This window comes from Centroberyx affinis, unplaced genomic scaffold, assembly GCF_046629955.1.
Source record: "Centroberyx affinis isolate AG114_WGS23_722 - 3 ecotype Tasmania unplaced genomic scaffold, CSIRO-AGI_Caff_v1 ptg000536l_1, whole genome shotgun sequence".
NCBI lineage: Eukaryota > Metazoa > Chordata > Actinopteri > Beryciformes > Berycidae > Centroberyx > Centroberyx affinis.
In genome coordinates, this window is record NW_027279184.1 from 44,775 (window position 1) to 56,805 (window position 12,031).

The window sequence follows — 12,031 nt, forward strand, 5'->3', positions numbered from 1 at the left end:
CAAGAGGACAGCCTTTTGCAACTGGAATAGGCCGATAAAAATAACAGCAACAGACATGAAATGGGACAGCACAGTTGTGGCTTGTTGTGGTAGAATTGCTGATGGCGGGACAATAGAAGTATAAAGTGGTGGGATGGATTTAGAAACTGCTCACCCCTGCAAATAATTGAAAGACCATAAGTAGCATGTAAATGGGATTTAAAGGAATCAAGCAAGTTATCTAAACATCTTAATCAGAGTAATGCCTTACTCTGATATTGGCCATAATCCATTATTAGTATGCATGTAAATGTAGTCAGTGTCAGGAAAAGACAAGGCAGGATATTTGGATCTTCACATTTTCAACAGAGGAAGAATGGTAGGATATGTGCTTGCTAAACAAGTAGGCCTAATTGATTATCCAAACATGGACAATATGGTAAATATCATCCAGTTGTGTGGTGGTCAGATGGACACTGCTGTGCTAGCTTGGATTGACACTTGACTTGGCTGATAGTTTCGTGATCAGATCCCTACAAACTCTTCAAACTCTTCATTGTTTTCCAATGCAAAAATGCCAGGTCTCCCTTGGAAAAGAGATTTTGAATCTCAATGGGACTTCTGGCAAAAAAAAGGCTGAATTAAATGAAAAAGAAAACAAAATGTCTCTTGTGTCGGCCAGTTAGTTATATACTGAAGTATATTCTTGTCAGGTTCATCCTCTCATTCACCTTATTTGGGCCACATCAACTTGAGACAGTTTCCCTTAAATGTAAGAAAATGTGTTTTAAAAAGTAGATTTTGAATATGTACCTCTATGTTTTCCCAATGCGTAGGCCATGGCATGAAGATTTGTGTTACTACAGCTATGATGTTAAATTGAAAAATATCAGCCTTCTAAGAGAAGATAAGTGAAATAATTTGCTTCTTAAAATATGTTACGCTTAAAGTTCATATTCCATATCTAACACAAACAGAAGTAGTTTATTATGTTGTGAGTTTGTGAAATATGTAGAGGGATTTTTGAACTGTATGTGTTTTCTTTTAGAGTACAGAGACAGATGACAAGTGATGAGCACATACTGTATATCATATATAGCCTTTAAAATCTTATATATTAATAGGTAACTCAATCTCTCTCTTTTGTACAACCTGAACTCTTATTGGCAATGTATTGCCTTTTTATTGTTATATTTTTATTCATCATACAATTTGATGAGCATCTGCTGCTCTGTGGCCTTGAACATCAAGTCTCTCTTATTTACATTGTTAATCGAAGTGTTCCATGGTTGACATCTCGGCCTGTGTTTTAAAGTTATGAACACACACTAATCTTGATAAAACAGACTTGAGTTGAACTGATTACGTTAGCTGGAAGTTTGGCTTTGTGGAACTGTGTTATCCCTGATCAATTTGTTAGGTTACCTTGGCTTTTCTTAGCCTCCTTTGTGGAATTGGTCTCAAGTGGAGGTATAAAGATCCACAGAGAAGAAGACTGTCACATAAAAATGTCCGACACTCAACACATTCAGTGCATTTCATGAAGAATGTGTCTTCACAGCCGTCACAGTCAGAGTGCATTTAAAAATCAGGTAAGTCTGAATGGAATAAACACAAATTGCTGGTACTTGTATTTACAAATATTTTTAACCACATTCAAAGTTGACAGTTTTTTATGTGTCATGCATGATTCTCATTCAGTGTTCATCCCTTTGATTTCAGTACAGACATCCAAGAATTCTCCCTTCATGGCGGATGGGTTAAATACAACATACCTAACTCTAGGAGGGTATGTAGACGTGCACAAGTATGGCTATTTTTATTTTGTGTTCATGCTAACAATCTTTATTTTCATTATCTGCAGCAATTCAGTAATTGTTTACCTAATCTGTGTTCACAGAAGCCTCCATGAGCCTATGTACATTTTCATTGCGGCTTTATTAATGAATTCTGTTCTGTTCAGCATAACTTTCTACCCAAAGCTTTTGATTGACTTCCTGTCTGAAAAACAGATCATATCGTACCCATTCTGTGTTTTTCAATCTTTTCTTTATTACTCTTGTGGTGGATCAGAATTCCTCTTGTTAACAGCCATGGCATTTGATAGGTATGTATGCATATGTAAACCACTGCAATACCCTACTATCATGAGAACAGCAACTCTCAAACTTCTTCTGGTTTTAGCTTGGCTTTTACCGGCCTGTGAACTGGCAGGCTCAGCCCTTTTGGCAACTAGACAAAAACTCTGTAAGTTTCTGTTGAATGAAAAATTGTATTGTGATTTTTATTCAGTTGCGAAACTTACTTGTGGAGACACAAAAGTGACTCAAGGATATGGTTTGTTGGTGTTGACAAATCTCATCTTTATACCTATATTTTTCATACTGTTCACATACACAAAAATCCTGATCATTATTTACAAAAGTTCAAAAAATGAAAAGAAAAAAGCTCTTCAGACATGTCTGCCCCACCTGCTGTCTTTAATCAACTTTTCCATCTTGTCTGGATTTGATACTATCAAAGTCAAAGTTGAAACATCTATACCGCAGATGGTTAATTTCATTTTGAATTTATTGTTGATTTCTTGTTCTTCTGTTTTTAACCCAATTGTATATGGGCTGAAAATGAAAGAAATTTCTAAACAGATAAAGAGCCTTCTCTGCCAAGACAAAGTAAATTAATATACCAACTCAAGATGTTACATTCTTTCAATGCTCATTGTGTATTGATATATGTAATATGTCCCTTTTGGATGCATTTCATGTAGAAATTTGTTCTTGGTTCATCACAAGAAGTATTGACATGTCCAAGGAAAAATAATCACCGCTGTACATCTCTTTTTTCTTTTTTTAAATATATTCATTATGATACATGTTTGGAAAATGGCAAATATTTGATGGCATTTTAGCATATTGGTCTTTGCATTTTTTTTTTTTAAATGCTGCTTTTATTCATCAAACAATAATGGTTTAATTTTGCCCAAAAGAGTGCACAACTAATAGGAGAATTTTTGTATTTTGTCATATCATACTATATACTATATTTATTTTATTGGCACAAGTTAGACACTATATATAATTTCACCTCTTTTCACAATGCTTTCATTCTGATAATAAGCATAAAAAAATGTTAAAATAAAGCGGTATTCTATGAATATACATGTTTCTGGTTTTCATTGCCAATATAAGCTACCAGCTTTGTACTTTATCACTATGGTGTTCTGTGTAGGGTAAATTGCAGGGGCGTTTTCAGAACATCCGGGGCTCAGCCCAGAGGAAGTCACAGAACCATAGTAGGGGGGTCCGGGGGCATCCTCCCCGGGAGAATTTTTTACAAATTTCAACAGCAAAATGCATCAATCTGGTGTAATTTGACATGAACATACATGGGTGTAAATGAAGCAGCATAGTAAACAGTTTGAGCAGCAGTCTGTACAGGCCAACAGTGATACAATATACTGTAGTCTGTCTGTCTCTCTCTTCAGGCCGGCCTCCTGAATTCTTCTCTTGACACTTATTTGTCTCCTCCCCTCATCTCTCTTTGTCTCTGTCTCCTCCTCTCTCTTGTTCATTTCAGGTTTTGCAAAAATTGAACAGAGACACAGTTATCAATTAATATAAAACTTTAAATATAAACATCGAAGAAAAAGTTCGGAAATTTGTGTTTGGTAGATTATTTCTCTGTTGTAACAATGCTTCTTGGCAATACATTTTATACCGTTGGAAAGCCTGTTTATTTCCCTTTTAAATGGTGCTCCATTTGTAAGGAACATGCATTTGTGGGATGAGCAGCACAGCTGAGTATGTGGGTTGCACTCATGAAAACAGGTTATTCTGCTGTTGCTATTGACTCTTGTTTTGAGCTTCCGGTACCCCCAGGTGCTGACAATCAGGTACCTGATTGGCACCTGCACTGGAACCTGAACATGTGGAGGAACGTTATGTTCAGCGATGAGTCCAGATTCTGCCTACGGAAGTTGGATCATAGGGTCAAAGTGTGGAGAAGACAGGGAGAACGCTATGCTGATTGCTGCACCAATAGAGTAACACCTTTTGGTGGAGGCAGTGTGATGGTGTGGGGCGGCATCTCCATCACTGGAAAAACGAGGCTTGTCATCATTGGAGGCGATCTCAATGCAGAGAGATATCGAGATGAGATTCTGCAACCAGTGGCGATCCCATATCCCCACAGTCTGGGACCGAACTCCATCCTCCAAGATGACAACGCTCGCCCCCACAGAGCGGGGTTTATCAGAGACTACCTCCAGAATTTGGGAGTAGAGAGAATGGAATGGCCTACCAACAGTCCTGACCTCAACCCAATTGAACACTTATGGGATCAGCTTGGGCGTGCTGTTCGTGCTAGAGTGACCAACACAACCACGTTGGCTGACTTGCGACAAATCCTGGTTGAGGAGTGGAATGCCATCCCACAGCAGTGTGTGACCAGGCTGGTGACCAGCATGAGGAGGAGGTGCCAGGCTGTTGTGGCTGTGTACGGTTCTTCCACACGCTACTGAGGCTCCTGACTGTTTGTTAAATGAATAAATTGTAAAATTGCCAATATGTCTTGTTTCTTCCTTGTTACTGATAGACTTCAATCATCCAATCCACCAAACAACACCAAACAAGAGTCAATAGCAACAGCAGAATAAGCTGTTTGGCATTGGCAGAGAAGATTTGGCAAATTTTACATGAGCGCAACCCACATACTCAGCTGTGCTGCTCATCCCACAAATGCATGTTCCTTACAAATGAGGCACCATTTAAAAGGGAAATAAACAGGCTTTCCAACGGTATAAAATGTATTGCCAAGAAGCATTGTTACAACAGAGAAATAATCTACCAAACACAAATGTCCGAACTTTTTGTTCGATGTTTATATGATGTACAGTATGTGCTCCTCACTCCTCATCTGTTTCTACCGTAAAAAAAAGATCCAATCCGATCGTAATCCAGTGAGTTATATGTAATCAAAAGTTATATTTCCATATATTTCACTACCTATATCACTATATTACTAGTAAGTAAAGTTTATTTGTATAGCACCTTTCACAGATACAGAATCACAAAGTGCTTTACAATATTAAAAGTAGCAATAACAACAGACAGTACAGTGCCTACATATTAAAATAACAGCAACAACAGATACTACAACCTAATAGTGAGCTACTTTGGTTTGTTTGTTACGTATGGAAACTTAACTTTAAGCATAACTCATTTTAAGGAGTAAATTATTTAACCTGTGATGTCCTTGTGTTAGGAAGCTGATATTTTCAATGCCACATCAAAGATCACCATGAAAAGCCTAATCCATTCTGAATGGCTGGAGGAGTCTACCAGCATAGTAAAATATACAGAGGCACAAATTAAAAATTACATTTTTAAACTTTTTCTCAAGTTTAATGGAAACAATGTCTTAAGTTGAAAATAATATAGATGTTTCATGTGAAAAGAATTATTTTTTGCATTTAATGTTAAGCAGCCCACATAAGTAGACCTGAATGGGAGGATTCAGTAACTAACTAACTAACCAGCTGACTGGAGAGAAATAGTAACATTTTGTTTACAGTGATCCAATATTATATTGAAGATGTTGAGCTAAAAAAAAACTAACCATGAAGCTATGAACCAAGTGTCAGTCCAAGCTAACACTCCAGTGTCCATCTGGCTGCCTGTTAGTCAGCTCGCCACCACACAGCTGCCTGATTTCTGCTGTCTTTCCAGATATGGATAATCAATCACTTGATTAAACTAACCTATAACATATTTTACGTTTCTTCCTCTTTTGAAAACGTGAAGAAGATCCATAACCTGTCTTGTCTTTTCCTGACATCGTGTTTCCTGGCTGTAGCCCACCTTGCCTTCTCTGATCTAGACTAGGACCGACCGACCGATTAAAATCATCCATAACGTAGCCTATTGCTAGTTCGACTCAAACTACACGATGACAGATTGGCAGAGCCCCCTACCAAACAGACACACATAGCAAGCAGCGACAGGTGAGTTCGATTTGTGTCCTGGCATGTACCGCGATGCACCCAAAGCCGGGCTTCACAGCTGGCTCACGTAAAATAACCGGCCCGCTCTGACTACTAACTCGAACTTACCCCGCAGAAATCTTGAACAATGTAAAACTTCACTGAGGACATATTAACTGATCAAAAATATTCAGGGCTAATCTCAAAATATTCGGGGCTTAAGCCCCGAAAGAAAGACCCTGGCGATGCCACTGGTAAATTGTAAAATTTGTCTACAGATTCTTAATTCAAATGTCAAATGTCTGATACAATTTCTTTTTTTTTAATTTTTTTATATTTTATTTTAAAGCTTTGTAGCACCCAATAATGTAATAATTTAAAGTAATAGTAATGTAATAAAGCCTGAAAATGTAATAAGATTTGCACTTAACTTGATCAAAAATGTAATAAAACCCAATAATGTAATAATTTGACCAATAATGTAATAAAATGTCCTGACTGATATTGTAATGACATTTTACTGATAATGTAATACCTTTCAATATAAGAAAACCCAATAATGTAATAACTTGACCAATAATGTAATAAAATGTCCTGACTGATATTGTAATAACATTTTTGCCGATAATGTAATACCTTTCAGGTGGGTCATTTTTTTTTTCAAAACTGATGATGCTCATTTTCATTCCAGAGTTCTACTTTTTTTTTTTTTAAGAATTTAAGAATGTTAAATACATTGGATTTCAAATGAAAGAATGAGTATTAGGTTAAAGTGCAGACTTTGAGCACCATACAGCCATATGCACATGGACAGAAACTCAGGGACATGCAGCTACATCCTGGTCTTATTGAGTGGGTGATGGACTTCCTCCTTGGGAGACCATTCCAGGTCAGATAAGCTTCTGAGCAGCACTGGGGATCCCAGGTAACTGTTCCCTAAATCTTCCTCTTCACTCTCTATACCACAGATTTCCAACAATACACTGCCTCATGAAAACAACCACAATCCAACAAAACAACTTTCGGGAACACTTCATTTGAAGCGGGTATACATAAGCATTCATAACACCTACATACGCACTACATGACAGCTGACATAAACATACATAACCAGTCATAAATGTTTGTTCCACATGGTCATAAAGGGTTATTATGTCACTTTCAATGTCAAATTGACATCATCCTCTATGTCAAGTGACATAATGGTCAGTTGACATATACTGACATACTGATATGTTATGACACTTTCTGCTTCAAAATGACATAGTACTTTATGACAATTGACATTGTCGTTCTGCGTGTTCCTCATTAAGTCAAAATAATATAACGAACAGCCAATCATTTTGGCCACTAGGTGGAGCTCTAGTGGAGCTAAACTGAGATCGTTGTTGAGGAGAGTAGTTGAGGAGAAGTTACTGTAGCCTAAATGGCTGTTTCGATTAGATTGACTTGCCCTGTCATGTCATGTTGAGTTCAACGTTCTGTTCTGTGGGATATTGTAACGAAATAAACATATAAAACAAGTATGGTTAAGTTTGGCTTCTTTACTCAACGTAGCATATTCATAGAATTAAATCTGTTCCTGTCTCTACCACGTAATATTGACAGGCGCTCAGCAGTTGTGTTATTTTCCCACGCTTGCCAAAACAATTAGGCTGTGTGCTCACAGAAATTTGACAGTACCATTCTCAACACAAAGTGATGCTAACTTTGCCTTATCAGGAAATAAATCACCAGGGGTGTGAAAAGTACCCAGAAATTATACTTAAGTTATAGCAGTGGTTCTCAAACATTTTTGGTCAGGCCCCCCCTTTAAAACTAGAAAATCTTTGATTGGATCCCCCCATCATAATCCGTGGGGGTGCAATTGAGTAAAAGTCAAAAAGTTTCTACTTTTTACAAATCTTCTGATGGTGTCTAATCTAAGATCCACTCTGGTCTAATGGACGATCCTTGCACAATGACCAATCAGCATGGGTATGGGCCGGTTCATTTCCCATTGATAGGGATTTTAGTTTAATGCATCTTTGCCTGATAACAATGTTCCACTTGCCATCTGTTGTAAATTTCAAATTCTACATTAAGCCTAGAGTTTACATTCCCAATCATGAAATATAAAAATAAACATTAAAATGTTATTACAGTATCAGTCAGGACATTTTATTACATTATTGGTCAAGTTATTACATTATTGGGTTTTATTATATTGAAAGGTATTACATTATCGGTAAAATGTTATTACAATATCAGTCAGGACATTTTATTACATTATTGGTCAAGTTATTACATTATTGGGTTTTATTACATTTTCGATATAGTTAAGTACAAATTGTATTACATTTTCAGGCGTTATTACATTTTCAGGAAATTATTACATTATTGGGTGCTACAAGGTGTCTGATGCAATTTCAATATAGATTCCATGGGCAAATGTGAGTAGTAGTCCATGTGTGTGGACTTATTTGGGGGCAGTCTATTTTACTATTGTTATTTCTAATTTAGAAGAAAAAAAGAGGAAGGAAAAAACACTAGAATGAAAAGCCCTGTTTGTATTCAGTCATCAAATCTCCTTAGCAGTGTTTCTGCTTCTAGCCAGTAGGTGGAGCAGAGGAACAGTTTGATGTTTCTGAGAACAACAATTTGTACTGTATCAAAACTGTATCAACATTGTCAAGAGAGGTCAATTAAGGGACTGTCAAGTTTTGTTGGTACAGTTGTGTGCACTTAAGTGGATGTTGTCTGTTAGTTAGATGAGTAAAATTCTAAATGTCTGTGATATGGCTCACCTGGACTGATTTCTGAACATGGTGTATATTGCCATTTGAATGTAGAAATGCGTTTGGCCTATGTGTCTTGATACAAAACAATGCACTGATGTTGTTGTTATGCATTTACAAAATACAATATATGCACTCCTATGTTGTTGTACTTTACTGTATCTGTAGCTGTTAATGTGATTACTCATATTTCAAGCCATATTTCTCAGGCCCCTCATTTGGGATCCTTTTCATGAACTGGCCCCCATTCCAAACTAATTGAATAGCCCTACCCTAGGCATTCAATTGTTCCATTCAGGGGCAAAACACACAGGTCCCAAAGCCCCAGCTTGAGGAACTAAAATACCACTCTCTCTTAAGTTAGCAGGTGTTTGTTCAATGGCAGAACCCAACAGATCAGCAGAGAACTGCTAAGATCATAAATAATAAGAAACATTTGCTACTTTCAATTCATTATATTGTCTATTCAAAATCTGTAAAATAGTATGTGGAGCACTATGTAGGCCTACCATACGGTAGTGCACCATGTCAATAAAATACAGACCTTACAATCTCAACTACATCACATTGACAGTGAGCACCAGAAAAAAACTTTTGTTCTTTGAATATCATTTTATTTACTCATCATTAAAAATGTACAAAAATGAATGTCAATTTTGTGCTCAAGGTTAGGATTGACATGTTTTCAGCCTTAATGCATTTTACTGTTGACTGTTAAATCACTTCTCACTTATCCCTGTAAGAAGATAGGGAAGCTTGATAGAATAAAAAGGTGTAATTTTGCAAGTAATCACAATTTTAAGTGTAGCAAATATATTAGTCATTATTTTGTGGGAGATGTTCATACTTTTTACTGTGTATTAATTGTAGAATCAAATGGCTATCTGAAATGCCTTTGAATAATAATGCATGATTATTACATAAGAAATTGCTGTACATACGTTATCAGTATTTCGCTTGACAGAACAACGTCTTGAGGTGTTTGGAAATTTCTTTCATTGCGAGTCCATATATGATTGGATTTAAGAGAGGATGATATACAACCAGTTGTAAAGTCATTATTAAATGTACAGTTTTTGGCAAATCATATTCCAGTCTATTTTTAACAATATTATATGTACACAAGATGGAAAAGTTGATTAAAACCAGCAGGTGAGGTAGACATGTCTGAGCAGCTTTTTTCTTGACATCTTTAGAACTATTGTAGATAATTGTAAGTATCCTTGTGTATGTAAAAACTATGAAAAGCATAGGTAAAAGTGCAATATTTAGCAAAATGACCACACCAAATATATTTTGAGCTGTTGAGCTCACACACTGAAGTTTATAAATTGCATTGTCACAAAAGATTCCATTCAAAATATATTTACAGAGTTTTTCATTAGCATTCAATGAAATTGTCCCTGTAACCTCACCAGCAGGCAAAAGCCAAGCTAACACCAGAATAATTTTGACAGTTGTTATTGTCATGATAGTTGGGTATTGCAGAGGTTTACATATAGACACATACCTGTCATAAGCCATGGCTGACAACAGTAAGAACTCTGATCCACCAAAAGAGTAATATATAACACTTTGAAAGAGACAGGCTGGATAAGATATGATCTGTTTTTCAGATAGAAAGTCAATCAAAAGCTTTGGGTAGATAGCTGTGCTGTAAAGAATAGAGTTCAGTAACAAAGCTGCAATGAAAATGTACATTGGCTCATGGAGACTTTTGTGAAAACAGATTAGGTATACAATAATGGAATTACTGCAGATTATCAGGATATATACTGTAAACAAGATCACAAAATAAAGTATTCTGTATTTGTGCACTTCAACATGCCCTCCGAGAGTTATATATGTTACATTTAATTCATCTTCCATTGAGGCTGTGAATAACTAAATGTCAATAAATAAAAAAGTTAATCAGTTAATTGCCCTAATTCAGTTACTTACTATCATATAATACTACATCAATGTATAGCCTGTATTGGATAGCATTATTCATTCACAGTTACCTGACCTTGAAATGCACTTAGTGTTTCTTCTCCTCAGTCATCTCCAGAATTCAGAAAGTGAACTGTCCGAGTATGTGGAATGTATTAAATAGACTGTTTCACCCTCCATGGATCTCATTAAACACTCAGGACCAGGACCTTCCAATATGTCAGCAACTTCAACAAAATTGGGAGGCCTGAAAATTCGTTGGTTTTGGACAAGGGTGGGTCCACATGTAATTTTTTCGTGAGATGAAGGGTCCTATTTTCATGCCAGCGCAGATCATGCACAGTGACCTTTTCGTGGCTCGCCATGACATTGCTCGCACCAAAATGGAGTGTCAATATTAATCGTGTGGTACAGTGCAATTTTGGTATTGAAAATTGTGCTTGCGATCCTGCCTACTCAGACCACATTTTAGCGCAAGTGCTGGCGTTCTGTGCTATTTTCTTGGCTTTATTTGGTGTAGCGACTACTTTTAATGAAAAAGGCTGCTAAGAGGCTAAGTAGGCTCTTAACTGTGACGTGTTCAAACAAATCCATACTGAAGTCTGGATGCGTTTTATACTGTTTATTAAACAAAAAGACTGGAATAATCAAAGCAAGACGTGACGGTCAACAGAAAATATCGGAGCCCTACTCACCCTCTTTGTCCGAATCCCGCCGTACAAGTGAACAGGTAAATAATGTGAAACCACATGAATGTATGAGGCCTTCTCCTTTGGTTGATGCAATCCCTGTAGACATCTGAAGGCAGCGGGACAGGTATATTTGAGGGATGTGGTGCACATTTTCAAAGCGCTGCGCAGCATTGTACCAATGTGGGTACCTTGACTAAATCTTACGCAACCAGCACCAAGCTCTTCCAAAATAGGTACACAAACTTTACAGTGCATTTGTGCACGCCAAACTTGTTGGCTATGAGTCAGTTTTCCACACAGCTTCCAAGTTCATACGGTGCAATTCCCACTGTCATTAGGGGTACAGGAGCTTGGTGACATCCAGGGTATGTAATGGACAAAGCAAAAAGACAAAAAAGTAGAGCCACATGAAAGGAATGGGTTAGGGTTAGGGTTAGGTTTAAGTTTAGCCACATAAAAAGCTTGGTTGTTTAGGGTTATATAACAGTTACTAGACTGATAAAACAATTCCATATGTAAGAAATGATATTAAATATTATATTGAAGTTATAGAGAGTCAACAGTGCACTAGTGAAATAAAATGTTACCAATGCCCGTTTGTACCAATACCCCAGTCTGTGTAAGCAGGGACACAAGTTGACTCACAGGAAGGTAAAACAATAACAGACACT

At 36.9% G+C, this 12,031-nt stretch overlaps 2 protein-coding genes across 2 annotated transcripts; one reads left to right on the top strand and one right to left on the bottom strand.

Annotated features, from left to right (window-relative positions):
- Window positions 1–786: 786 nt before the first annotated feature.
- LOC139642851 (olfactory receptor 6N2-like) lies at window positions 787–2,660 on the top strand. The gene is made up of 2 exons (XM_071517884.1): window positions 787–805; window positions 1,726–2,660. Exons 1-2 carry the CDS (start codon window positions 787–789, stop codon window positions 2,658–2,660), a joined length of 954 nt encoding a protein of 317 aa, XP_071373985.1.
- Window positions 2,661–9,681: 7,021 nt separating this feature from the next.
- Window positions 9,682–10,620, bottom strand: LOC139642855 (olfactory receptor 6N2-like). Its single transcript, XM_071517888.1, has one exon. It carries the CDS (start codon window positions 10,603–10,605, stop codon window positions 9,682–9,684), a length of 924 nt encoding a protein of 307 aa, XP_071373989.1. The 5' UTR covers window positions 10,606–10,620.
- Between the last annotated feature and the right edge of the window lie 1,411 nt (window positions 10,621–12,031).

What these genes read in the sequence shown, in the direction of transcription:
- LOC139642855 (XM_071517888.1), bottom strand. Translation starts at nt 10,605, where the DNA reads ATGGAAGATGAATTAAATGTAACATATATAACTCTCGGAGGGCATGTT.